The sequence below is a fragment of the Nycticebus coucang genome, chromosome 19, assembly GCF_027406575.1.
Source record: "Nycticebus coucang isolate mNycCou1 chromosome 19, mNycCou1.pri, whole genome shotgun sequence".
Lineage (NCBI taxonomy): Eukaryota > Metazoa > Chordata > Mammalia > Primates > Lorisidae > Nycticebus > Nycticebus coucang.
In genome coordinates, this window is record NC_069798.1 from 2,076,737 (window position 1) to 2,102,567 (window position 25,831).

The 25,831-nt window shown below is 39.7% G+C and overlaps 1 protein-coding gene across 3 annotated transcripts in view; it reads left to right on the top strand.

The window, feature by feature from the left end:
- The window catches only part of PIEZO2 (piezo type mechanosensitive ion channel component 2), a 459,894-nt gene that overhangs the window by 59,949 nt on the left and 374,114 nt on the right, over nucleotides 1-25,831 (top strand). For all 3 annotated transcript variants that reach the window (XM_053571827.1, XM_053571828.1, XM_053571829.1), the window contains exon 2: nucleotides 14,539-14,634. In XM_053571827.1, the coding sequence (XP_053427802.1) occupies nucleotides 14,539-14,634 (96 nt within the window). The remainder of the gene's footprint in view (nucleotides 1-14,538; nucleotides 14,635-25,831) is intronic.

Sequence of the window (25,831 nt, forward strand, 5' to 3'; positions counted from 1 at the left end):
TAAAGCAACTAAAGTTAAAACAGACAAAGATGGACACTTTATACTGGTCAAAGGAACAATACAACAAGAAGACATTTCAATTTTAAATATTTATGCACCCAACTGAAATGCTCCCAGATTTATGAAATAGATCTTGATGGGTCTGAGCAATATAATATCCCATAACACCATCCTACTAGGGGACTTTAACACCCCTCTGGCAGAACTGGACAGATCCTCTAAATAGAAACTAAACAAGGATACAAAGGACTTAAATGTGGTCCTAGAACAAATGGGTTTAATAGACAAATACAGAACACATCATCCCACAGCTCAGGAATACACATTATTCTCTTCAGCCCCTGGTATGTATTCCAAAATCAACCATATCCTAGGATACAAATCAAAACTCAGCATAATTAAAAGAATAGAAATTATACCTTGTGTCTTCTTGGACCACAAGGCACTAAAAGTGGAACTCAACTCCAAAAAAAATGTTCAACCCCACACAAAGGAATGGAAATTAAACCACCTTATGCTGAATGACAGTTGGGTGCAGGAAGAAATAAAAAAGGAAATCATTAACTTCCTTGAGCATAACAACAATGAAGACACAAGCTACCAAAACCTGTGGGATACAGCAAAAGCAGTCTTAAGAGGAAAATTTATTGCTCTAGATGCCTACATTTGAAAAACAGAAAGAGAGCACATCAACAAACTCACAAGCCATCTTATGGAATTGGAAAAAGAAGAACAATATAAGCCTATACCCAGCAGAAGAAAAGAAATAACAAAAATTAAATCAGAGATTAATGAAATAGCAAACAAAAGAATCATTCAGAAAATTAATGAAACAAGGGGCTGGTTTTTTTAAAAAATAAATAAAATAAATAAACCTTTGGCCAGATAAACTAGAAACAGAAAATAAAATCTCTAATAATCTCAATCAGAAACATTAAAGGGGAAATAGCCATAGATGCCACAGAGATACAAGAGATCATCTCTGAGTACTATAAGCAACTGTATGCCCATAAATTTGACAATGTGAAAGAAATGGATCAGTACCTGGAATCACACCCCCTCCCCAGACTTAGTCAAGAAGAAATAGATCTCTTGAACAGACTGGTTTCAAGAACTGAGATCAAAGAAACAATAAAAAAATCTTCCAACAAAAAAATGCCCAGGTCCAAATGGCTTCACACCAGAATTCTATGAAACCTTCAAAGAAGAGCTTATATCCATACTGCAGAAATGATTCCAAAATATTGAGAAGGAAGGAATATTCCCCAACATGTTCTATGAAGCAAATATCACCCTGATACCAAACCCAGGAAAAGACCCAACTAAAAAAGAAAATTTCAGACCAGTCTCACTAATAATATAAATGCAGAAATTCTCAACAATATCCTAGCCAATAGATTACAGCTACATATTAAAAAAAAATCATTCATCATTGTCATATCCCACTGCTGCCACCCCTAGTCAGGGCCCAGGATGGGCCATGTCTTGGGGCTGGCTTAACTAGGTTCTGGATGTGGACCACTAAGCTACCTTGCTCAGGAACAATTTCTCTTAGGTGTCTGAGGGCTATCTACTTTAGCTGGAGGGAGGGAGGAAGGGAGAGAGAGAGAGAGAGAGAGAGAGAGAGAGAGAGAGAGAGAGAGAGAGAGAGAGAGAAAGTCTTTGAGAGAGTAAAGCAGTCTTAGAATGGATAGATCTTAGTCTTTAGTAGAGCTTGATAATCTTCAGCAGACAGACGCTGTGCTGGCATTCTGCAGGCAGAAGAAGAGACAGAGTCAGAGTAAGTGAGTTCATGATAGAATGGGCATGCTTCTGACTGCCTTCAGCCTAATATAAGGCTGATTTCATGTCTCTCAACACCACAGGTGTAGAGACTGCCGATTCACCAATACTCTCATCTTGAGAGCTCTCATGCTTGTTAAGAGAGCTAAATCACTCTCCATGCCCTTTGCACCAAGGTGTTCCATTGTTGAGCTATTCAGGTATTTCTTACAACTCTCACTCCTCCTAGCCATAGGCTATATGGGCTGCTACACATCATGATGAAGTAGGTTTCATCCCAGGGATGCAAGGCTGGTTTAACATATACAAGCCTATAAGCATAATTCATCATATCAACAGAAGCAAAAACAAAGACCATATGATCCTCTCAATAGATGCAGAAAAAGCATTCAATAAAATTCAGCATCTTTTTCTAATTAGAACACTGAAGAGTGTAGGCATAGGTGGCACATTTTTTAATCTGATCAAAGCCATCTGTGACAAACCCACAGCTAATATTACACTGAAGAGAGTTAAATGAAAGCTTTTCCACATAGAACTGGAACCAGACAAGGTTGTCCTCAGTCACCATTACTATAGTTTTTGAAGTTCTAGCCAATACAATTAGGCAAGACAAGGAAATAAAGGACATCCAAATGGGTGCAGGGGAGGTCGAAGTCTTGCTTTTTGCCAATGATATGACCTTATACTTAGAGAACCCCAAAGACACAACCACAAGACTCCTAGAAGTGATCAAAAAATACAGCAATGTCTCAGGATATAAAATCAATGTCCACAAATCAGTAGCCTTTGTATACGCCAGTTAACAGCCAAGATGAGAAGGAAATCAAGGACACAATTCCCTTCACAATAGCTTCAAAAAAAAAAAAAGAAAGAAAAAGAAAAAGAAATACCTAGGAATATACATAATTAAAGAGGTGAAGGACCTCTATAAAGAAAATTATGAAACTCTGAGAAAAGAAATAGCAGAATATATTAACAAATGGAAGAACATACAATGCTAATGGCTGGGAAGCACCAGCATTGTGAAAATGTCTATACTAATCAAAGCAATGTATACATTCAATGCAATCCCCATTTAAATACCATCATCATATTTTCAAGAACTGGAAAAAATAATTCATCATTTTGAAATAAAGAAGAAGAAACCCGTATAGCCAAGGTAATTCTCAGTAATAAAAACAAAGCTGGGAGTATCAGTCTACCAGACTTTCTGGTATACTACAAGGCCATAGTGATCAAAACAGCATGGTGTTGGCACAAAAATAGAGGCATAGGCATTCGGAACCGAATAGAAAAACATGAAACTAACATCTTATAGCCACGTGATCTCTGATAAACCAAACAAGAACATACACTGGGGAAAAGAATCCCTATTCAATAAATGGTACTGGGAGAACTGGTCAACCACATGTAAAAGACTGAAACTGGGACCTGCACCTCTCACCAGTTACAAAGTTGATTCAAGATGGAAAAAGATTTAAATTTAAGGCATGAGACAATAAAAATCCTCAAAGAAAGTGTGGGGAAAAACACTATAAGATATTGGCCTGGAGAAAGATTTTATGAAGAAGATTTCTGTGGCAATTGCAACAACAACAAAAATAAACAAATAGGACTTAATTAAACTCAAAAGCTGCTATACAGTTAAGGAAACAACAACCAAAGCAAACAGACAACCTTCAGAATGGGAAAAGTTGTTTTCATATTATGAGTTGGATAAAAACTTGATATCTAGGATCTGTAGAGAACTCAAATTAATCAACAACAAAAAGAGACCCAATAATCCCATAGATCACTGGGCGAGAGTGATGAATAGAATTTTCTCTAAAAAAGACAGATGAGGGGGTGGTGCCTGTGGCTCAATGGGTAGAGCGCAGGCCCTATATACCGAGGGTGGTGGGTTCAAACCTGGCCCTGGCCAAACTGCAACAACAACAAAAAATAGCTGGGTGTTGTGGTGGGCGCCTGTAGTCCCAGGTACTTAGGAGGCTGAAGCAAAAGAATCACCTAAGTTCAGGAGTTGGAGGTTGCTATGAGCTGTGTGAAGCCACAGCACTCTACTGAGGGCGATAAAGTGAGACTCTGTCTCTACAAAAAAAAAAAAAAAAAAAAGACAGATGAATGGCTAACAAACATATGAATAAATGCTGATCATCCCTAATCATCAGAAAAATGCAAATCAATACTACCCTGAGATACCACCTAACCCCACTTATCACAAAGTCTCAAAGCAGATGCTGGCACTACTGGTGGGACTGTAAACTAATACAACTTTTTTGGAAGGAAGTGTGGAGAATCCTCAAAGAACTCAATGTAGACCTCCAATTTGATCCTGCAATCCTCCTATTAGGCATCTACCTACAAGAAAAAAAAATCATTTTATCATAAGGAAATTTGCATTAGACTGTTCATCGCAGCTCAATTTACAATCATCAAAATTAGGAAACAACCTAAATGCCAACCAACCCAGGAATGGATTAACAAGCTGTGGTATATGTGTACCATGGAATGCAGTTTAGTCATTAAAAAAGATGGAGACTTCACGTCTTTTGTATTAACCTGAATGGAGGTGGAACACATTCTTCTTCATAAAGCATCAGAAGAATGGAGAAGCAAGAATCCAATGTCCTCTATTCTAATTTGAAGGGAACAGAAGAGCTAATGTAAGAGGGGGAGGTAGGGGAATGAGCAAGTGGAGAGAGGATAGGAGGGTGGGGGACGGGGGGTCATGGTGGTGGGGGTGGGACCCAATTATAAGAGGGACTTTAGCTAACAAATGCAATCAGTGTAACCTAATTCTTTGTACCCTCAGTGAATCCCAAACAATAAGAAAAAGTACTAACTAATTGAACAATGCAAAATTACTGGCAATCTGTGTTATCTTGTTAACTAAGAACTCTGTAAGATTTCTTCAGACGCTAAGAATATTAACTTTGTTCAGTAACTTTGTGAAAAAAATATATGTATAAATACAACAACTTTATATGTGAACCCTTTAAAAAGGAAGTGAATAAAATATTAAAAGAAAGTCTTAAAAGACAAAAAAGCATTGTTATTCTTTCTTTAAACCTATGCAAACTGTGGACAATCAGAATGAGTTTAGAAAAGTCATAGAATTTTTTATATTGTTATTAATATTTGATATGAGATATATGTAGTGTTTAATGCTGCTACCCTGTTTCCCCAAAAATAAGACAGCGTCTTATTTTAAGGTGTGCTCCCAAAGACGCGCTAGGTCTTATTTTCAGGGGACATCTTATCTTTCCTGTAAGTAGGTCTTATTTTTGGGGAAACAGGGTACTAATATTTGATCTGATACATATGTACGTATGTTAAAACAAAAAACAGAATCCTACCTTTTTGTACTAATTAAAAAGGCAATGGATCTTCAAACTCGTGGCTAAAAAATCAAACTGAAATCTTACTGATCCTCAGTTCCAATTCATATTTTAACATAAAATCTGATAAAATCTGAAGTTGTTTGGAAAAAGTAGAAAATTCAGGCAGATTTTTCCTTAGATTTGGTTAGAAGTTTTAGTATGTTGAATAGAGGTTATGATTTTCTGATACAATTTAACTTTACATCTTTATAATCTATTACCCTGTGAAAGCCTCGTTTTCCTTGAGGCTTTATACTAGATAATATTCATTTAATTTCTTTAATGAAATTAATGTACAATACGTGCATAATGATCTATTTCTTGAAGTGTGAGAAATAATGATTGATCAATTCAACGTAGTCACACTTTTTGCCACGTTACCTTTTATATTTCTCTGGATAAAAATGTAATTTTAAAACATAGGGACTATCTCTGAATGTGAGGGTGTATTTTCCTACCTGAAAATTACCTCTATTAGCCTTTTGTGTCATAAATGTTTGAAAAGTCTTTTGATGCGCATGGAGCATCTAATGAAGATGCTACATATGTAAGCATACCACTTTCTTTTCTAAATGGTAGGGAGGGACTGTCTGGTTTCATCTTTCTTGAAAAAATAATTTTTGTACCTTTCTGAAGGAAGCACTTGGGGCAAGACCTCCCGTGGGCATGGAGGTCAGGCTAGAGGGAGCGGAAGAGAGCATTCCTGTCTCGACTGCACTGTTCTAAAGCATCACTATCTGAGACATTTATAGTTTTAACTGGATGTAAAATATGGAGCACATAATGGGAGAAAGAATTGTACACAAATAGACAATGAATCAGGGGACATAACAGCCTCTTTCCTGTCTCTATTTCTTTGATAGTTTTGCTTCCTTAGGAAAAAGCTACAATTGTTTAATTTTCCCTCAATTGTAAAAACTTTCCAGCTGTTCTCCCTTTTTTTCTATTTATAAAATAACCAGAAATTGGAGAGAATATATTTTTAAAAGCAATTGATTGTTTCCAAGTGCAGAAGGAAAAATATAAACAAAGTTTTTAGAATCACTGAATTTAATGAACGTTTATTTTCACTTGGTATTGAAGTTGCTTATTTAGAAGTGTATCTATCTACTGCTCTAGAAACTGTTAAAATAAACAAAGCACCTTGAGGCAGTAAAGAGCATTTAGAATGCACTTAGTTAAAATGGAGGTTCTAAACATTTTAGGTACTCTTTCCTGGGCCTATAATAGTGAGACAGTATTGGGAAGGTACAGCTTGCTAAATATTCATCTCTGAGACCTTTAGTAACATAATCTAAAGTTATTACCTGAGCTAATATAGAATGGTCAATTAAAGTGTGCCCAGAGCTCTCTGTAATCATAGTATAGTAATAGGGAAATTACTACACAGGCATTGCAACATGAGTATTTTTACAAATCTTATGGGGCCATCTTAACTATTTTATATTTTTTATTTACCCTCTTTTTATATTGATAAATTACAAGTTGTCAAAGTCAAACCTATTATTTTTCCTACTTGTAGAGTTTTTCCAAAACAGGGTGCTAAATTTCTTCTTTAGAAAATGAAATTAATGAGGTAAGTCCAAGTGTTTGCTGTTCAAATTGTAGTTATTAATGTTTATGAAGTGTTTTGCTCAATAACTTGTTATCTCACTTTTTAAGTGTGAGCTCTTGAGGCCTGATAAGATCTTTTGTTTGGGAAATTACTGGCAACAGTTGTCATCTTCCTGGGAAATTTCTGCATAATTTGGGTGATTAAAACCAAGTAGAAATGGTGGTAAATACAGGGTGCTCTTAACTAAAGCAAAGAATCTTTTTCCTTTGAATACGCTGATGTCAATAGTAAATTCTTGAGACAGAGGACAGAGGGAAGCTGTCTGACTGACCCCTAGAGAGGAGGTGTGTCAGGGACCATTGAGCGCAAGAAGAAGATAGCCCATTGTGAGAAGTAAGTCATGTGCTGTAAGTGTCTCCAGGTCCCCAACAAAGGCAACATCACATTCAATAAAGGAGCAGTTGCTATTTGCCTTCTCAGGCTTTTCCATCTGTAATGCACTGTATTGCCAAATTCAAAGGCACGTTTTGCCTTAGATGGAGATAGCTCACACAGGTAATAATATTTAATGCCCTCATAATGCCATTTACTTTGGCATAAGTTTGGATAGCTCCTGAGTAGCATCTTCACACATAGAAAGTAAAGCAGGGAATCCAGCAATCTGGCTACTATCCTCAATCAAGTGGGATTATTTCAGATGGAAAGGAAATGAAGTCAGATTTTGGAAGTAGCTCATTATGTAATTAATTTTTTTTAATTTGGATATCAATTATCTATTACCACATACAAATTAGGTAGATATTTAACAGCTTAAAAAACACGGAGAGCTCCCAGAAGTCAGGTCTCCAGATGTGACTTAGCTGGGTTCTCTGGCTCAGAGTCTTGCACAGGCTGCAACCCGAGTGTACCCAGGTTGGGGCACAGCCATGGACGGGGGCTGCTTTCAAGCTCACGCATAGGGCTCCTGACTGCCGAAGGCTAGCTATTGGCTGGAAACCTTTTTCCTTGCCACATGGGACTCTCCACAGGACAACTCATAACATGGCACCTGGCTTCTGGAGAGGGGAGACAAGTTTCAGTCCTTTCATAACTCAGCCTTGGAAGTGGCACCTCCAATACTTTTACTGTATTTTTTACAATACTTTTACTGAAGAAAGTCACTCAGTCTAGTCTGCACAAAGAGGAGGGTATCACACGCACGGGTATGAATACTAGGAGGTAGGGAATGCTGGGGGCTGTTTCAGAGGCTGCTTGTCACCCTGGGCCACCCTTGTCCTTTTCATAAGCTCTTTGGACTTTGTTATAAGTATTGGTAACTGAGGTCATGATGTGGGAAACCAAGAACAGGTACTATTCTTCCTCCTTCATAGCTAATCACCAGAAATTTTCTCAATACACATATTTAAATCATGAATATTATGAAGACTTAACAAGGTTATAAAACATGGAAACAGCAAAATACACACAAAGTATTTGCTGTCAAGGAGGACCCTGTACTAAGTGTGCAGTGCTCAGTAAGGGGGTCTGTAACAGGCAGCCTGGTTTAACTGAGCCATGGACATTGAAATGAGGAGAAATACACAGTATGTATATGAGCTCAGAGCACAGGATGGGCGCTGGAGGAAATAGAGCTGTAAGCATAGCGGGGTCTAGGCAACCTCAAACCCAGGGTGAGAATGGGCACTTCAGGGTCCACTCAGAGTGAAAACCAAAGTCTTTGGGTCCCTTGCAAATTGTTGCATGGTGTGACCTGCTGGAGGACTCCGCTTGCATACCCGGTTCTCCTCTAGGCTGTCTTTGGCAGGTCAAGCCAGCCAGGCTTGCTTTCACTTTGCCTGGCAGACTCTTCCACAGGGACCCACGGGACAGATCATGTCCCTCACCTCTGCTCTGAAATCTCACCCTCTGAGGGGTGTCACCCGCACCCCTGGGTCCCCTGCTCCCTGGACTTCCTGACTTAGCACTTCTACTGTACCTCCCCCCCACTGTACCTTTTATTATACTGATTACTCATCCCTGTTTCCCCACCAAATGTCAGCCCCCAAAGGCAGGGAGGTATCTCTGTCATTTCTACACATCTCTCTGATGCATCTCAGTGCCTAGAACACTGCCCAGCACACAGTATGTGCTCAATGAATATTAGTGGGTGGAATGAACAGCCAAATGTTTCTAGACTATTTTATAAGAAATTTCAACTCTGGGCTAGGTGCCTGTAGCACAGTGGTTACGGCACCAGCCACACCCACCAAGGCTGGAGGGTTGGAAACCAGCCTGGGCCTGCTAAACAACGACAACTGCAACAACAAATAGTTGGGCGTAGTGGCGGGCGCCGGTAGTCCCAGCTGCTTGGGAGGCTGAGGCAGGAGAATCGCTGAAGCCCAGGAGTTGGAGGTTGCTGTGAGCTGTGATGCCAGGCACTCTACCGAGGGTAACATAGGGAGACTCTGTCTCAAAAAAAAAAAAAAAAAGAAGAAAGGAAAGAAAAAGAAAGTTCAACTCTGGATGAGAATGAAGCAGAAGGGAAAACCAATCTAGAGACTGTTCAGCCAAGTGTTTTTGTCTTGCGTATCGCATCATTTTCCTGCCACTGTCATCTCTCTGCTCTGGGTCTTTTTTTTTTTTTTTAATTTTTTTTATTGTTGCAGTTTGGCCAGGGTTGGGTTTGAACTCACCACCCTCAGTAACTCACTGAGCCACAGGCACTACCCTCTGCTCTGGGTCTTTAAGAGAAGAGGTTAACACGTAGATGGTGATATAAAAACCTGCAATACACATGTGGCACCTTTGTTATGAAAAAGGACTTCTTGTCTACTCCTACCCCACCACACGGCCCCCCACATTGCCCATTTTACTTCTTTTCCTGTCACCTTCCAGAGTGAGACACCAGAAGCCCATCCTTGGCTGGGGTACACCGTGCTCCAGGTGTCAAACTCTGGCTTAGGGTAAGCACTTCTTTTTTTTTTTGTAGAGACAGAGTCTCACTTTATGGCCCTCGGTAGAGTGCTGTGGCCTCACACAGCTCACAGCAACCTCCAACTCCTGGGCTTAGGCGATTCTCTTGCCTCAGCCTCCCGAGCAGCTGGGACTACAGGCGCCCGCCACAACGCCTGGCTATTTTTTGGTTGCAGTTCAGCTGGGGCCGGGTTTGAACCCGCCACCCTCGGTATATGGGGCCGGCGCCTTAACGACTGAGCCACGGGCGCCGCCCGGGTAAGCACTTCTTGATCTAGTCTGGGGACCCTATTACTAGAACCTTGGTGTGCCCCGCAACCTGCACTGTCTCCCAGTTCCAGCCGCTCAGCATTTCCATCACAAAGAGCACTAAGGCATTGTCCCCTCCCGCCTGGGTTCCTCTGCTCAGCCCTTTTCCCCTCTGACTATCAGGGGCTTCCGTCTCCTTTCCTGCTCCTGGTTCTGGTGGCACTTTTATTGTACTTCCACACTTTCAGTTCCTATCTTCCTCCTGGGCACAAACCTTCCTGCAGACCTGCAAGGACATCCTTACTGACAGTTATGACCAATTAATCTCCCTGTTACAGTAAACTTCCTTTGCGAAAACCTTTCCTTTTGTGAAGCTGGACTTTCCTTTCCTGGTTTTTTGCTTAACTGTCTTATCTTTTCTGCTGTATTTTCCCTGCATACTTGCCTTGAAGTATACTTCTTATCACTTTCATTACAAGGGATAAGCGTCACTTGGTTTCTGGCCGTACCCAGTTACTTATGATAACTGCTCAAAACCCAAAACAGTTGGTTTTGGTATTTCCCTTCATACTTCTCTTGAACTCTCCATAAAAGTCAGACTTTTTTTTTTTATGGCTGAATAGTGTTCCATGGTATACATATACCACAGTTTGTTAATCTGTTCATGCGTTGATGGGCTCTTGGGTCGACTCCATTCCACGTCTTGGGACCAGCTTTCCTGACCCCTCACTCACACCAAGGAACGTGCCATTCTCCTTTGCGTTTCTGGCTAGTGCCCTTGCCTTTGGAGAGTTCATCTTTTCGTGTCATTTCAACTAACATCTCTGTTCAGGGCTGATTTTTGTTTCCCTGGGTAGTCATTACGCAGCAATGTTGTCTGTGTGTTGTGTACTGACCAGTTCCAAAAGATTTTCCATCAGTGAGTTGAAATTTATTTCATTTCTTCTTAAATTTTACATTCTCCCCCTCCCATGGCAATAATCCTCATTCTTACCCGGATTGCAAGCCTTGTATTCACCTTTCTATACGTAATTGTTCTTCATACTGCCTATGTTTATTTGAAAAATGTTTTTGTGTTCCACCTGCTGATGTTTCAAGTTAGCAGCATCACCAACCCACCCCAAGTCCTCATTTATATCCTAATTAATGCAGTTGCTAAGTTTTACTTCCCACCTACCCTATCACTGGATTCATCTTTCTAAAATGTTTTCTCCTGATCAAAAGTTATCAGTGGCATATTATTGTTTAACATGTCAACTCTCTATTCTCTGCTTTCCTTATTCTTTACTACCAGTGTTTCTTTCAACATTTCTCCTGTGTGCATCCATTAAACTAGTCTCTTCATCCCCAATTCCCCCAAATTTATACTTACTCCTTTCCATCTGTTATTATTCTGTATTCATCTAACAAAATTCCTTACTGAAGTGCTGTAATGTGAAAGGTGTTGCAGTGGTGCCCAGAGATGAGAAGAGGAGTGGAGAAGTTCAGGCCAGGTTTATTGAAAAGGGATGGTGACCCACCTGGGCAGGGCAGTTAGAGACCACTTTTATATGAGTTTGTAGGGGGCAGGCAAATTCCACATTTGCCCAGAGGGCTATAATGGGTTAGGGTCCTTTAGCAGGAATTTCAGGGGTGGGGCTGACTAGGTATTTTGTGTCCTTTGTCTTGGATGAGAGGAAAAGGAGGAGGGAGAGGTGGAAAGGTTGTGTGGGGCCAAGTTAGGCCCCCAACATAATGTACTCATTATCTTCCCACATGGAATGCTGAACACCATCTTCTCCTTATTGAATACAAAGGATATTTATGATAACTGCTTTGGTTTTTTGAGCAGTTTTCATAAATAACTGGGTAAGGCCAGGAACCAAGTGACACTTATTCCTTGTAATGAATCTATATGAGTTAGAGACAATGATTATCCCCATTTTATAGAGGACGAAATGGGAACCTGCAGAGACGGGGTGCTCACACTGCACATCCCTGGGGAGGTTGATATGGACTTTGGAACCCACCAATCAAATTCAAATTATAACTCAGTTAAATCCTGACCAGGAGAATTCAGTTGAGTAACTGACTATTAGCTTGAGTGTCCTTATCATTAAATGAGGAGTAAGTGAGGCAATTTGTACAAAGCTCCAACAGACAGCATTAAGAAATACCTTTCCATCCAGGTAAAGACAAGAGATATAAACTCTCCATCTTTTTTATGGCTGAATAGTGTTCCATGGTATACATATACCACAGTTTTTTTTTCTTTTTTTTTAATCCCACCAATCACCCTCCCTCTGCCCAACCTCCTCCCTCCCTCTCCCTCTTCCCCATATTCTTAGGTTATAACTGGGTTATAGCTTTCCTATGAAAGCCATAAATTAGTTTCATAGTAGGGCTGAGTACATTGGATACCTTTTCTTCCATTCTTGAGATACTTTACTAAGATGAATATGTTCCAGCTCCATCCATGTAAACATGATCATGATCCATCTTTCTTTAAAGCTGCATAATATTCCATGGTGTACATATACCACAATTTATTGATCCATTCGTGGATCAATGGGCACTTGGGCTTTTTCCATGACTTAGCAATTGTGAATTGGGCTGCAATAAACATTCTGGTACAAATATCTTTGTTATAATGTGATTTTTGGTCTTCTGATACCACAGTTTGTTAATCTGTTCATGTGTTGATGGGTACTTGGGTTGATTCCATTCCACATCTTGGTGACTGTAAATTGAGCTGCAATAAACATTCTGCTGCAAATGTACTTATGGTAAAATGATCTTTTTTTCTGGGTAGATACTAGATGGAGTTGAAGAACATTCTTCTTACTAAGAAGAATGGAAAAGACAGTATCTCGTGTATTCAATAGTAATATTGTAAATAACAGTGGTATGGTGGTTATTTTAGCAATATTAATTCTTCCAATTTATGAATCTGGACTATCTTTCCATTTCCAGTCAGTCATGCACTGCATAACAACATTTTTGTCAATGACAGAACACATATACATTATTGGTTCAGGAAAATGTTGCTTATTTTCCATGAATTTGTGAATTTTCTGAAATTCTTCCTGTTATTGATTTCTAGTTTTATACCATTGTGATGGGAAAAGGTACTTCATATGATTTTTGTCTTTTTAAATTTCTTGACACTTGTTTTGTAGCCTAACATATTTTCTATTGTGGAAGATCCTTCATGGGTACTTGAGAGGAATATGTATTCTGCTGCTATTGGATGGAATGTTCTATATGTCTATTAGGTTCAATTGGTCTAAATGTAGTTAAAGTCTCATGTTTTCTTATTGACTTCTGTCTGGTTGATCTGTTCATTACTGAAAGTGGAATATTGAAATCACCTACTATTATATTACAATCTGTCTTTTCCTTCATATGTCTTAATATCTGAGTTACACATTTAAGGGCTCCAATTTGGGTACATATATATGAACTGTTATAACTTCTTGATAAATTTACCCCTTGATCACTATATAATGACCTTCTTTGTCTCATTTTATAGTTATTGACAAAGTGTATTTTATCTAAGTACAGCTACTTTTGATTAGGTTACCATTTGCATGGAATATCTTTTTTCATCATTTTAACTTTATGCATGTTCTCAAATGTGAAGTGGGTTTCTTGTAGGCACCATGTTTTATAATTCGTTTTGTTTTATTATTTATTCAGCCACTCTATGCTCTTTGATTGGTTACTAATCCATTTATAGTCAAGACAATTATTGATAGCCAAAGACTCACTGCTGCCATTTTGTTAATGGTTTCCTTACTGTTTTGGAGGTCTTTGTTCCTTTTTTTTTGAGACAGAGTTTTACTCTGTTTCCCTGAGTAGAGTGCTGTGGCATCAGCTCACAGCAACCTCAAACTCCTGGACTCAAGTGTTCCTCTTGCCTTACCTTCCCAAGTAGCTGGGACTACAGGCACCCATCATGATGCCTGGATAGTTTTTCTATTTTTGGTAGAGATGGAGTCTTAGTCTTGCTCAGAATAATCTTGAACATGTGAGCTCAAGCAGTCCACCCTCCTTGGCCTCCCTAAGTTTTATTCCTTTCTTCTTCTCTTGTGTTCATTTGTGATTTGCTTTTTTTTTGGAGAGATATGCTTTGATTTGTTACTTTTATCTTTTGTCCATCTACTGGGGTTTTTTGCTTTGTGGCTACCAGGAGGGTTATATAAAGCATTTTATGAGTATAGTCATAGACAGGCTCTTTTAAACTGATATAAAAGCCTGCACTTTGTTATCCACCCTCTCAATATTTTATGATTTCGTTGTCACAGTTTACATCTCTTTATATTGCACATCCCTTAACAAATTATTGTAGCTGTCATTACTTTTAATAGTTTTGTTATTTAACTTTAATACTTTCTGGGTAGTTTTAAGAGCAGGGGGGCCATGTATTTTAATTCTCTGTTTCTCATCATGCTCAGCATGGTGATGGATGTGGAATTAATCTCAGATTATTGGTTCTAATTGACATATCTATGTAGTGATACTGTTTGATCCAGCAGTATCCAGTACTATCACCTGCACTGTTGTGGTGTACCCCTAATTCCATCAGCCTGCCAGTGTTAATGACCTTCTCCCTTTCTTTTCTCTTCCTACCCACAGCGTGTGCATTCCGATACAACGGGCTGTCCTTTGTCTACCTTATCTACCTCTTGCTCATTCCTTTGTTCTCAGAACCAACAAAAGTGACAATGCAAGGTAAGAGATTTTGACTTTTCCATACCACAGAGTTATACAGTTTGAACATACTTTGCTGGGCTTTCAGGAATTGTCTTTATCCAGTGGCAGAGATGTTATCTGTGTAGCTAGGCTGGTACGGCACAGAGTAGGTGTCAAACATTTTAACAGCTGCCTCAAGTAATAATGAATGGAACTTGTTTTTGATCCATGTTTTTGTCACTTACACACTCAATAAGTTCCTATCAGGTCTTCATTAATAGGCTTGGCACTATAACTGGAATGTTTTGGCCAGTTCACACTAACTCAGAATCCTGTCAGTAAAATAAGTCAGATGGCATGATAACATGGGCACAAACATTTTTATATCGCCTTTTTGGGGGAGAATATGGTAACAACTGAAGAGACAGGGCTGTGTCTGACATGTCTAAGCCACTTAGCAGGAGAATGGGGTAGGAAGCCTGGTCTGAGTCATAACTTGTTCATGGGTCAGTTGAGATTTCTTAAATGCGTCTCAATGACATAATGAAGGAGAGTAATTTGAGCGGAGGTATAGTACCTCCAGCACATTCCTGCAAAGCTTATGATCCCTTTCTGTTTGCTACACAAGAATCTGAAGGTATAGAAAAGCACAGTGACTACATATTCTGAGGCTCTAATTAGGAAGCATGGTCTGCTATATGAATTCTTTTTTTATTTGAAGTTCTTTCATTAAGTATAAAAGTTGAACCGCATCGAGTTAATTTAATAAATTGTTTTTTAAAACACTACTGTTACAAGAAATAAGGACCATGCCAGATGTCTTAGGTAAGTGTAGTATCCGTTTGTATACATAAAAGGAAAAGGAAGTTGTGTTTGACCCCACCTACAGAGTGACATGGGAAAGGTCATTGATGGTGATTTCCTAGTTAATGATGGACTCTTTAGAAAAAGAAGTGAAGAGCGTAGTGTACACAGAACAATGAGTAATGAGTCCATCTTTCCCACATTTTCTCCATTTATTATTAAACTCATGAAGCATATTAAGACCGTTTATCCTAATTGTTATGACTATAGATATGCCATGTTGATTTTTCTGTCTATAAAAGAACCTAAATAATAGTGCCTCTATGTCACCTAAATCCTTAATACATAAAGTTAAAAAATAGTAGAGAAATGTGAGTTTATGCAAATAGAGAGATATACTGTTTATGGGACTCCATCCACCACAGCCTCATTTCTAAAGTTTTCAGCATATAAAATATTTTCTGGCCTCAGAAACAAGATATAACATACAGGAAACTCCTGTTTTGTGGTTTGGAGCTCATTTATTAAAGAAATGAGGTTTTGTGTATATTCACATTAAAGTTCTTTAAAAATGAGTACCTTTGAACAATTAAATTATCCATCACTTGTATATCAATGTGGGCCTTTAATATTTTATTTGGAAATCAAGAGACTTGGATTTTCCCATTTATACATCTATGATACCCCCATCTTTTCTTTTCTCCCAAGCTAACCAGCCCTCAATATGCAATAATGTCAGAAATGCCCTTTAGTTTGTGCCCAAGTGTGTTGGTTTATGAGCAGGTGCTCCAGAGACTGACACTCTCAGCAAGATTATAGGTGAAACATGAAATCAAAATCAAAGAAAAAAATCCTCTCTATATAGAGAAATATAACAAATTAACAATGTTATGTCAGGGAACAAACAAAGCATGAATGAGTGCACACACATCTGTTTTCATAAGAGGAGAGAAGGTAATAATGGGTTGGAAAGGGAAGTTCTCATTCATCCTTGCAGTTAACAACCAAGAGCAGCATTGTGATGATTTATTTTTCTCTTCCTGCATTTTAGTATCAAGAACCATGACTGATATTTCACATAACCTTGTTTATTTCTTCTTTTCTGTAATTGAGGAGGGACTCTAATAAAGGATGTCACACTTTTTTTTTTTTTTCTGAACACTAGGGCTCATAAGCTGTAGCAAAATCTGTGTTTTGAGACATCTTGGATTAGACATTTTAGTGGTGCTAGGTCCTAAGTGTATTCAACATATGCAGGTGATGGACCTGGAACAGTGAATGCAGTGTGGCTTTTCAGGAAGACAGACATTTAAAAATACTCAGACTTTGGAGTTTGAGCTTGTACATGTCTCATTAACTGAGGTAGGAAAGTACACTGGCTGATTGAAAGGGCTCTCATCAGGCTCTGCACTCCCTGCTTCCAGATAGTCTGTGCCCGGAATAGTGAGTTTGAATCAGCCTCAGGAACCTATCAGACCACTGCACACTGCTGGGAGCCTGTGCTAATGCAGACCCACCTGAACTGGAAGTGAGACGCAGACATCCAAGCAGTGCTGCAGTGCCCTTTCTCTGATGAGAGATTATTCTTGTGTGATCATTTTCCCCATGAATATATCCATAGAGGTACCCAGTGCGTGCAGAATATTAATGTCACAAATTAGAGGGGAGTTCTTTAACGTAGTTCTTGGGGCAATCTTAAATATAAAATTTCAGTCTCTGCCCTGTTGTTATTTAGGTCAGAGATACTCACTTATTTTAATTTCAGTGACATGAGCAGGACAGAGAATACCTGACTAGTACTGATGCTTTTTTCATGCCTATGATTAAATGGAAGATTAGTTGTCAGGCCTTATATTATTGTCTTGTAGAAGAAGGAAGGTGATCAATTAGCTGATGAAACATTAACAAATTTTATTCTTAAAAATTAGAGTGGATGAAAACTTCTTGGAGATGCAATTTGCTTAACTTGGGGTTATTGTGTGATTGTTGAGGGCTGCAGCTTACAGAATCACAGATATATAGAACTGGAAGAATTTTAGGAGTTATCAAGCATAGTGCAGCGACTGTTGGTGGAATCCCTTCTGCAACACCATGCCAGCTGGCCACGCGGTACCAGTGGTGCCAGGGAGCCGTCTGTTGCCCTGGGAAGTCTATATGCTCTGACAGTTCGTTCTTGAATCAACCTAAAATCCCCCACCCTGAAAATCCAAGCCATTGTTTCCAACCTAGAACAACAAAGAGAGTTAACAGAAAACCAGATCACTTTACAATCTGATTGTAAAGGGATTCAGTAAAAGAGATTTGACTAAACCTCCTAAGTCTTTTTTTAACCTAGGATTTTTAGAATTCTTGATTTTCTGTTTCATATCTTCAAATGTGTTATTATCTCAGTAGTATTTTATCAGTCAGAGTTTAACCAGAAAGCAGGAATCACTCTGGATCCTTTACAAAGAGAACATTTAGTAGGAGGGACTGGCTACTAATGGTGATGAAAAAGCCAAGCAGCTGAAAAGAATGTTGAAACATCTGGAATACCAGCAAGGCAAGCAGGCAGGGGAACAGGAGGGCAGCCTCAACAGGAGAAGGCTGGGAAATGGATGTTAGTACAGACCGGCCTTGCCTGGGCCTCTTCAGCCAGCTGTGTCCACCAGCTGCAGCCATCACATATGTCATCAGTTAACTACTCATCCCCTTTCCAATACCCAGTGGTGATGATTGGCTCTCCCTTAAGTCTTTTTTGATTAGGCAGAATATTTCACATTATTCATGAATGGGATTTCTAGACTATTCCTTCCAGACTGACTTCTCTAGGCTCTTCTCTCTGTCAGAATCTTTTCTAAAGGGCTGTGTATAGTGGCTGCCGCAGTGTGAGTTGGGAACCCCCCGTTCAGGACTGAGAAACCATTTCCAGCTGCCAGGAGGCATTTTTGTGATCATTCACAGTAAAATCCTTCTCTGGAAGTTGGTGCTGGTGGCTGAAGGGGGCTACCTTCTACGAGCTTCTCCCCAGACCAGGGTTAGCCTGGACCAGGGTGCAAAGACCTCAAGGCTGGGAAGTCTCTGAAGGGACACGGCAGCTCCAGAGCATCCTGTCGGCTGAGACCCCCATTGTAAGAGCAGTTTAATTTTTCACCCCAGAAGGTGTTGCTTTCCTCACTCTCTGACAGGTATCTCTGCTCAGTGATTTTCCTGCCACATGAGTCTACCTCAGCCTTGATTCTGGGGAACCAGACTACAAGCGACTCTGAAGCAGAGACTACTGTCTCTGATGGAGCTCAGCAGGCAGAGGTGTCAGCATAGGAGGGGAGACCTTGCCACAGGAACAGCCTCAGTGCTTGCATACAAGGGTACAAATACCAAGGCCAAGGCCCAGCATCCAGGTCCCTCCCTGCAACTGACTTGATCTGGATGTCACTTATTTTGGTCAGTCAGGTTTTTCTTTCTTGCATATGGAGATCCATATTCTTCAGGGCTATTAGGGTTTGCAGGGATCAAATGACTACATAAATATATACAGTAGACCCTCTACTGAGCACTTGACCATCCAAGGGACTGTCACAAACTGGTCAACATACATAAGTGGTCAACGTAAGGAACTGGGCCCACTGTACTGACATGTACGTGTGGTGCATGTCCAGTCTATTCATTTCCACAGTTTGTAGTTCTAAAAAGCATTTATGATTATGGCTATCGTCCTGTGCTTACCTCAATCTTCATAGTATTAAATGTCATAGAATAGTCGCAGGATTGTTCAACCTTTTATCTTTTCTGCCATATATCGGAGGAATAAGAGTTATCTTGAGCTATACATTAAATACACAATAACTAATGAAAGTTGATTAGCCAAAAATAGGGTCTGTGTATACTTTTCACCATATCTGACTGCACAGATACACAAATTGTTCTCAAATAATCTGCAGGTGGCCCATGGGCCACAGGTTGGACACCTCTCTTTATTACACACAGCAGTCCTCTGGAGACAGAAGCTTAGGGTACCACAGGTTATAGTATTGGGCTATTTCACATTTGATTAGGATCAGAGAATCATGAGTAACTGAATAAATCAAGATTTTTAAAAAGTGATTTATACTTTTGCTTACAAGTATAGGCATTTTATTTAAGCATGTAATACTATAGGAAAGGAAATGAACATTTCCTTCTTGTTCCCAAACAGGATTGAGATTGTCCTCCATTAAATTTATTAACTAATACGTAATCAACTTTAGGTGGCCTGAGAATTGAAAATTAATGAAGTGTTAAGTTCTTATACTTTATGATATAGTGAGTACATCATATTGGACAATGTGGGGAAAAATTTGATTTTTTGTTTAGATGTAATATAAATATTAAAGCATATGCAATATGAAGTATGGATGAAGGCCATATTAACTGCTCAATAAATACTGGCTAATAATAAGATTATCATTATTTTAAGTACAATATTATTACTTTGAACATCAGAGTGAGATGGACTAAAAACACCATTCTCATTTGTGTGACTATAGCCAGTCTTTACCAGAGGATTTTTACTAACGTTCTCTAAATATTAGCAAGGAATTGTGTGATTTCCAAAGTTTTTTTTATTTCCAAAGTTTTTCAGTGTACTGCTTTTAGATACAGCTAATATTTATGAGTTTTTGTTAAATTATATTTGGTTTAATTGACCTGTTGATAGAGAGCATTGTCCACTACGGTTATATTATTATTTACATGTATTAATTAATTTAATTCTCACAGCAAACTTCTGAGGTGCTTTTATAATTAAAAACTATTATCAAAAAAATCCTCATATTTCAGATGAAGACTGAGTTCCACGCAATAGCAAGCCTTGGGACATACTGGTGCTGTATGAGTGGATTACACTCTTAGCCTCTGTGGTTTTCTAACTCACGCCCTGGGCAAGAGATAAATCTTCTGTGGATTTGCAAGGGAGGAAAGAAACCCAGTCACCTAATAAACCTTGTTGGCTGATAGATCACAAGGCTCTGGGCACAAGGGCCCGGAGAGGTAATATGAGTAGAGTTAAGGAAGATATTTTAATCTGCATTGCTGCAGATTGATGACCTGCATGTATGTTATGTAGAAAACACATCACAGGAAGCGTGACCGGTTATTTCTTTCAGCAAATATTAATTGAAAGACTGTACTTCACAGAACACTATGTTTGGATTTGGGGAAGATGAAAAGGTGAAGAAAATATAACTCCTCACTAGAGTCCTCTCTCAAACACCCTGGATTTTATGTATCTTACCATGCGGTAGCTCTTTTATAGCAGTAGTTATCTTTGGAAGCCAACAACTTCCTTCAGCGATACTCTTATTTCTCTAAACTGTTCTCCTTTGCATTGTCTTAGGAGTTTGTCTTAAATAGGCTTAATGTTTGGATTGTATAGGGTTTGGAGTCAAGCTTGATGGAGAAAAAGTGGTGATTAAAATAGATGCGTTAGTTTTAGAATTAACCCCACCCCTGTCAGATATTAGTATAAAACAAAGGGTCTGAAGGTCAGTCCCAATTATGAATAAGGAGGTTTGAGTTTTACTGAATGAGAACAGCATGACTAACACACAGAGTAAGTATGTATCTCCCTCTGAGGGCGGCTTTTATCTGGAATATTGTTAGGAAATGAGACGCACAGGCAGCACCCCGAGGAAGCGTCCGTTCACTAGATCAATGCTAGGATCTTAATTATAAAGTCAGAGAGAGTGCCCACGTGGCTCAGCCCAGAGATTGGGATACCCATCTAGGCAGGTGCTAAACTGTCAGTGCTGAAGCACCGAAGATGTAAAGAACAGTGAAAGCAGCCAGCTTTTAGGTCACGGTTCCTATGAGCCACTACTGTTCCCCGCACTCCATGTGCTAACTCATTTTATTAACTGACAGAAAGACTATTTATTTGCAAGAGCAGAACTTTTGTTCTGAAATGAAAAAAATATATATATGATGGCGTTAACTGGACTAAAAATCCACTTAGCAAACTAGGCATCCTACCTAGGAAGATGTTGGTATCAGGGTTCTTTCCTCTTACTCGGGAACTGAACCTGGCTCAGTGAGAGGCATGTTTTGACCGTTTGTGCCTTCCACCAATGCTGGGATAGACCCCTTCTTTCTTCATGCCCTGGATCATAAGTTCTGAGTTTCCAATTCTGTAAATGCTTGAAGTCTAGAGCCTTTTCCAGTTTGTTTCAACAGAAACAACAGGAACATTCTTCCGTTTACTCACAATAATTGATAGTTCTAATATTACCAGTAAAGTGCCCACTGTCTGAAATGGGAGGTCAGCACATCCAGCTGGGGTGAGACATTGGCCACTTGCTGGAAATTGCTTCCGTCTGCTTGCTCTATCCTACCAGCAAGTTATCATTGTTAATTTATGCTCTTGCAGGCTGGAGTGGATGGGCAGGTCTCCACTCCTTGTGGAGTGTCATTTACTTTTTGGGGACTATTTGAAAAGAGAGATACTCCAAATTATAAGACTAAAATACTGCCTGGGCAACACTTGCCATTGCTGTGTAGCCAGAATATCTTAGAAGCATCATCTAATCCGTTCATATGTGAAGTGTTCATATGTGCGCAGAAACACACACACACAGAGTGCACGTGATGGTCCTTGTCCAAAGTATGGGGTCACTAATAGGGACAAAGTTGTCTTCTTGGCCAGCACCCATACTCATTCTGAGTTTTAATGTTCTCTAGGATTAGACACACTGTAATAGATGAGAACAAAATTCCCAATAGTAGATGAATGAAGGAAAAGGACTTCTGGTGCCTCTGTGGATCTTTCTTAGGTGTTCTCGTTCAGTTATGAGAACCTGCTCCCCAAGAGAAGGTGAATCACAGACAGTGGGCCCAGGTCTCTGCTCCAGAGTAAATGACAACCCTTTCAGGTATTGTCCGCAAAATGTTTTTCTGTACGTACTTCTGTTGACATGATTTTTCTCCTTGTTTTAAAAGGTGTAAGTCCCTGAAATATCTTTTTGGTTTTTGTTTTCTAAAAAACTTTACTTTGAACAAGGTAGCAATTCCCCTAATATATTTGCTTTTGTTCTCAAAAGTTATTATATGTATTTATTTCTGTTTATTGTTATCTCTTCCAACATTTTGGGGAGGCAGAGTTAAAAAGGGTTAGGAAAGGAGGGCTTATTGTGCTTTGCCAAAGTTGTCCTAAGATGATAGAAAAGAAAAGCATGTTTCTGCTACCCAGCTTTGAACAGGACTCCTGCTTTAAAAGGAAGTTATACTAACCTTAAAAGTAATCACAGTGTGTGTGTGCGCTTTGGTAAAATAAACATCAAAAGGGCCTTATCCTGAAGTTCTGGCCCAGGATGCACTTTACTAGAATCACTAATGGCACTCTGAGAAAAGAAAAATGATGTTCAGTTTGCCTACATTAAGAGGCAAAGAGGTCTGTAACTTGTAAAGACATGTTTAGACATCAGAAAGGAAATAGTAGCACATATTTAAAACTGCTTGCATCTGGTTCTTGTTAAAAATAGTCTTTATACCATTAGACTTATTACTGTGTCAGAATAAAACACAACACAGGAAAATATTTGAGTAAATTATTAAGTGCATGTTTTATTATCCATATCAGGTCATCACTAGAAGGAATGCAAAAAGAATTAGATGGTTGTTTCTTGAATTTTTGAATAAATTAATTATAGATCTTTTTATAATAGGCTATTTTATCTGTTCTTTTTGAGAATACAGATGTTCGTTGTTGCTTTAAATTTGGCATATTCTAGTCAGTCAAGCAGAGAAAGTTTCAGGCAAGATACGATTCTCAGCTTAGGAAATGCTGGGTCACATTTTTATATGACTAAAGAAAAAATTTCAGAAGCCCAAATGTTTTGCTTTATTTGGCTATGATAAGCTTTGTCTAAAATATGACTTCTCCTTCTATTTAAAGGCTGGCCTGTCATTACAGTGAGTTAGTTCTCTTGAATTGATACAGTTCTTTCATCAGGTCTTCAAGTTTTGATTCTTTTGTTTATTCATTTGACAAACATTTCCTGGTGCCTGTCCCGTGAGGACGTGTCCAAGGCAATTTGGCTTCAAAGGTACACAGTACAAGCAGCCCGTCCTCAGGATGTGAATACAGCTCTGCTGTCTACTCACTGCTTGGCCTTGGGCAGGTTTCTTGACTTCTCTCTGGTGTCCTGGTGCGTTGAGTGCTGGGCACTGACGCTGGAGACAGCACTGAGAGGTTGGCCACGTGTGCTCAGGGTCGCCAGTCAGGTGTGTGATACGTGCTGAATAGAGGGATGAAGTGCTCTGGAGGAGGAGACCATAGCGGCTCTCTGACTTTAAATTTATCTTCTTTTTAAAAGTATTCAATTGTAGTTGATTTGCTTGTGTGTTATTTTTGAGTCAATTTATTTCACTTTAAAAATGTCCAATTATGGTTGATTTGCCTGCATATCATTTTTAAGTCAGTTTATTTCAGTTTTGGCTGGACAAGACTAATTTCTGATGGAATCATTTGTTAGAACTCTGGGCTTTAATTCACGTGTAACTGTTTCTCCAAAACAGACTCTCTCATGTTTGTACAGGTTCATATAAAAAACCTTTTGAGATGAAAACTTACATTTAACCCTCAAAAGTGCTAATTATCAGTTATCAAAAGAATAAGCAGGAAATCCAGATAGTGCTTTCTATATGCCTGGCAGCTACCCCAGGCTTTCTATATAGCAGTTGACTTAATCCTTGCACACCTCTGTCAGGCATTGGTATTATTTGTAATTTACAGATAAGAAAACTGGGAAATCCACAAAGGATATTGAATAATTCTTGAAACTAACAGTGTTAAAAATTGAGTCAATGAGTGAAAGCTTCTACTGTAAAAAATTCAGTTATCTACATAAGCATTTCCCTCATTCTACTAAATATTACTATAAAATTAAGAGTGAAAATAAATGGAGTGATTATCTGTGCTGTCCACTTGCCTTACAACATTTAAGTAGACAATTTTGTACCTTAAGCTACTTTTTAGTATATTTGTTCAGCATTAGTCAAGAAAGACAAATAACCACAGTGAGGTTACTGGTAGAAAATATTCATTAATTTTCCTGGTTCCCGAATGAACATCATTGAGTATCTGAAGTGGGCCAGGCAATCCACTTGGCCCCTGAACCTCAAGTAACCATAACCAGATCCCTTTAGTCTTATAGGTCATTATTTAGTCCTTCCCAATTTCCTTCTCCCCTTTCTTTGTTTTTTCTTTTTCTTTTTCTTTTTGTTGTTTGTTTGTTTTGTTTATTTTCTGCATTTCAGCTTGCTTGAGGGAGGAAGGCCTGGCATGTGTGAGCATGTGTGCTCAGGATGGCGTGTGGGTTTTGAGCATTCGAGATACCTCTTTGTCCTCCTCGCCTGCAGCCTGGCAAGCCATGACCAATGTTACTGGGTCCTTTTGCAATTAGGGGCAAAGAAATGGCATCTTCAGTACCAGCATCTTCACCCATCTGTCTCTGTTCCTTGGGGTCTAATGGCTTCTGCAGATGAAAACTGCTTTTTTAAAATGCAAGGACACCTGCTATGCAGGCCCCTGGCTGTTACTGGAACGTGCCCTAACTCCCCTCGTGGTGGCTGCTGTGGTCTCCCACCCAGATTCTGCCACTCCACACCTCCCGAGGACCCGGCTTTGATCCTCCCTGTTGCCTGCAGTGTTGGTAGCAGAAGGCTCATAGCTGTGACTGTCTCTGGGAACTGTTCTCAGTTAAAGGATGATCCGTCTTCACCTCTCTGTTCGCATTTCCATGAGCAGTCACTACAGGGCTGCAGGGACCATGTCCCCCTGCCCCGTTCTGGGACTCTAGGGCTTTTTCAGCTCCAGAACTTTCTTGAGACAGGCAGCACCTCTGCTGGACTGTTCCACTCCCTGCCCCCCCAGCCCCCCACCCTGCCTTCTCGCTTTCCCCTCCGACTGTTTCTGATGCTCTCGCAGTAAAGCATCCAGATGCAAGTCTCTGTCCCGGGGTCTGTTTCCCTGACCTGAGCTGGCTGTCTAGCAGCTCTGAGATTCAGCGGCGAGAGCTGCCACAAGTAAGGAGTGTTATAGAGAGAGCCCTGCAGGGACACAGGCTGATTGTGGCTAGGCAGGCTGTGCCCTACACAGGGTCCCTGTGGAGAGGGATACTGATGGCTGACGTCTGGCCTCTGCTTTACTGAATTGCTGAACTGGAATGTTAAGGAGTCCTGTGTGTGGGCTAGCAGTGGCCCTCCAGAAAATAGGAGAGAGCACACCAAGGACAAATTCTGGAGCAGTACGTAATTTTTCTGAGAATGATTTCTTTCTCCCCATGAAGCTCTTTTCATTCCCTCTTCCACCTTCCTCAGCCTTCTCATGTGGCTTCTCTGCAGCCCAGCTCCCAGAGCAAGGCAGGGGAGGCTTTTGTCTGTGCCAGTCCTGGTCTGCTTCTGCCTCCTTTCCATACGA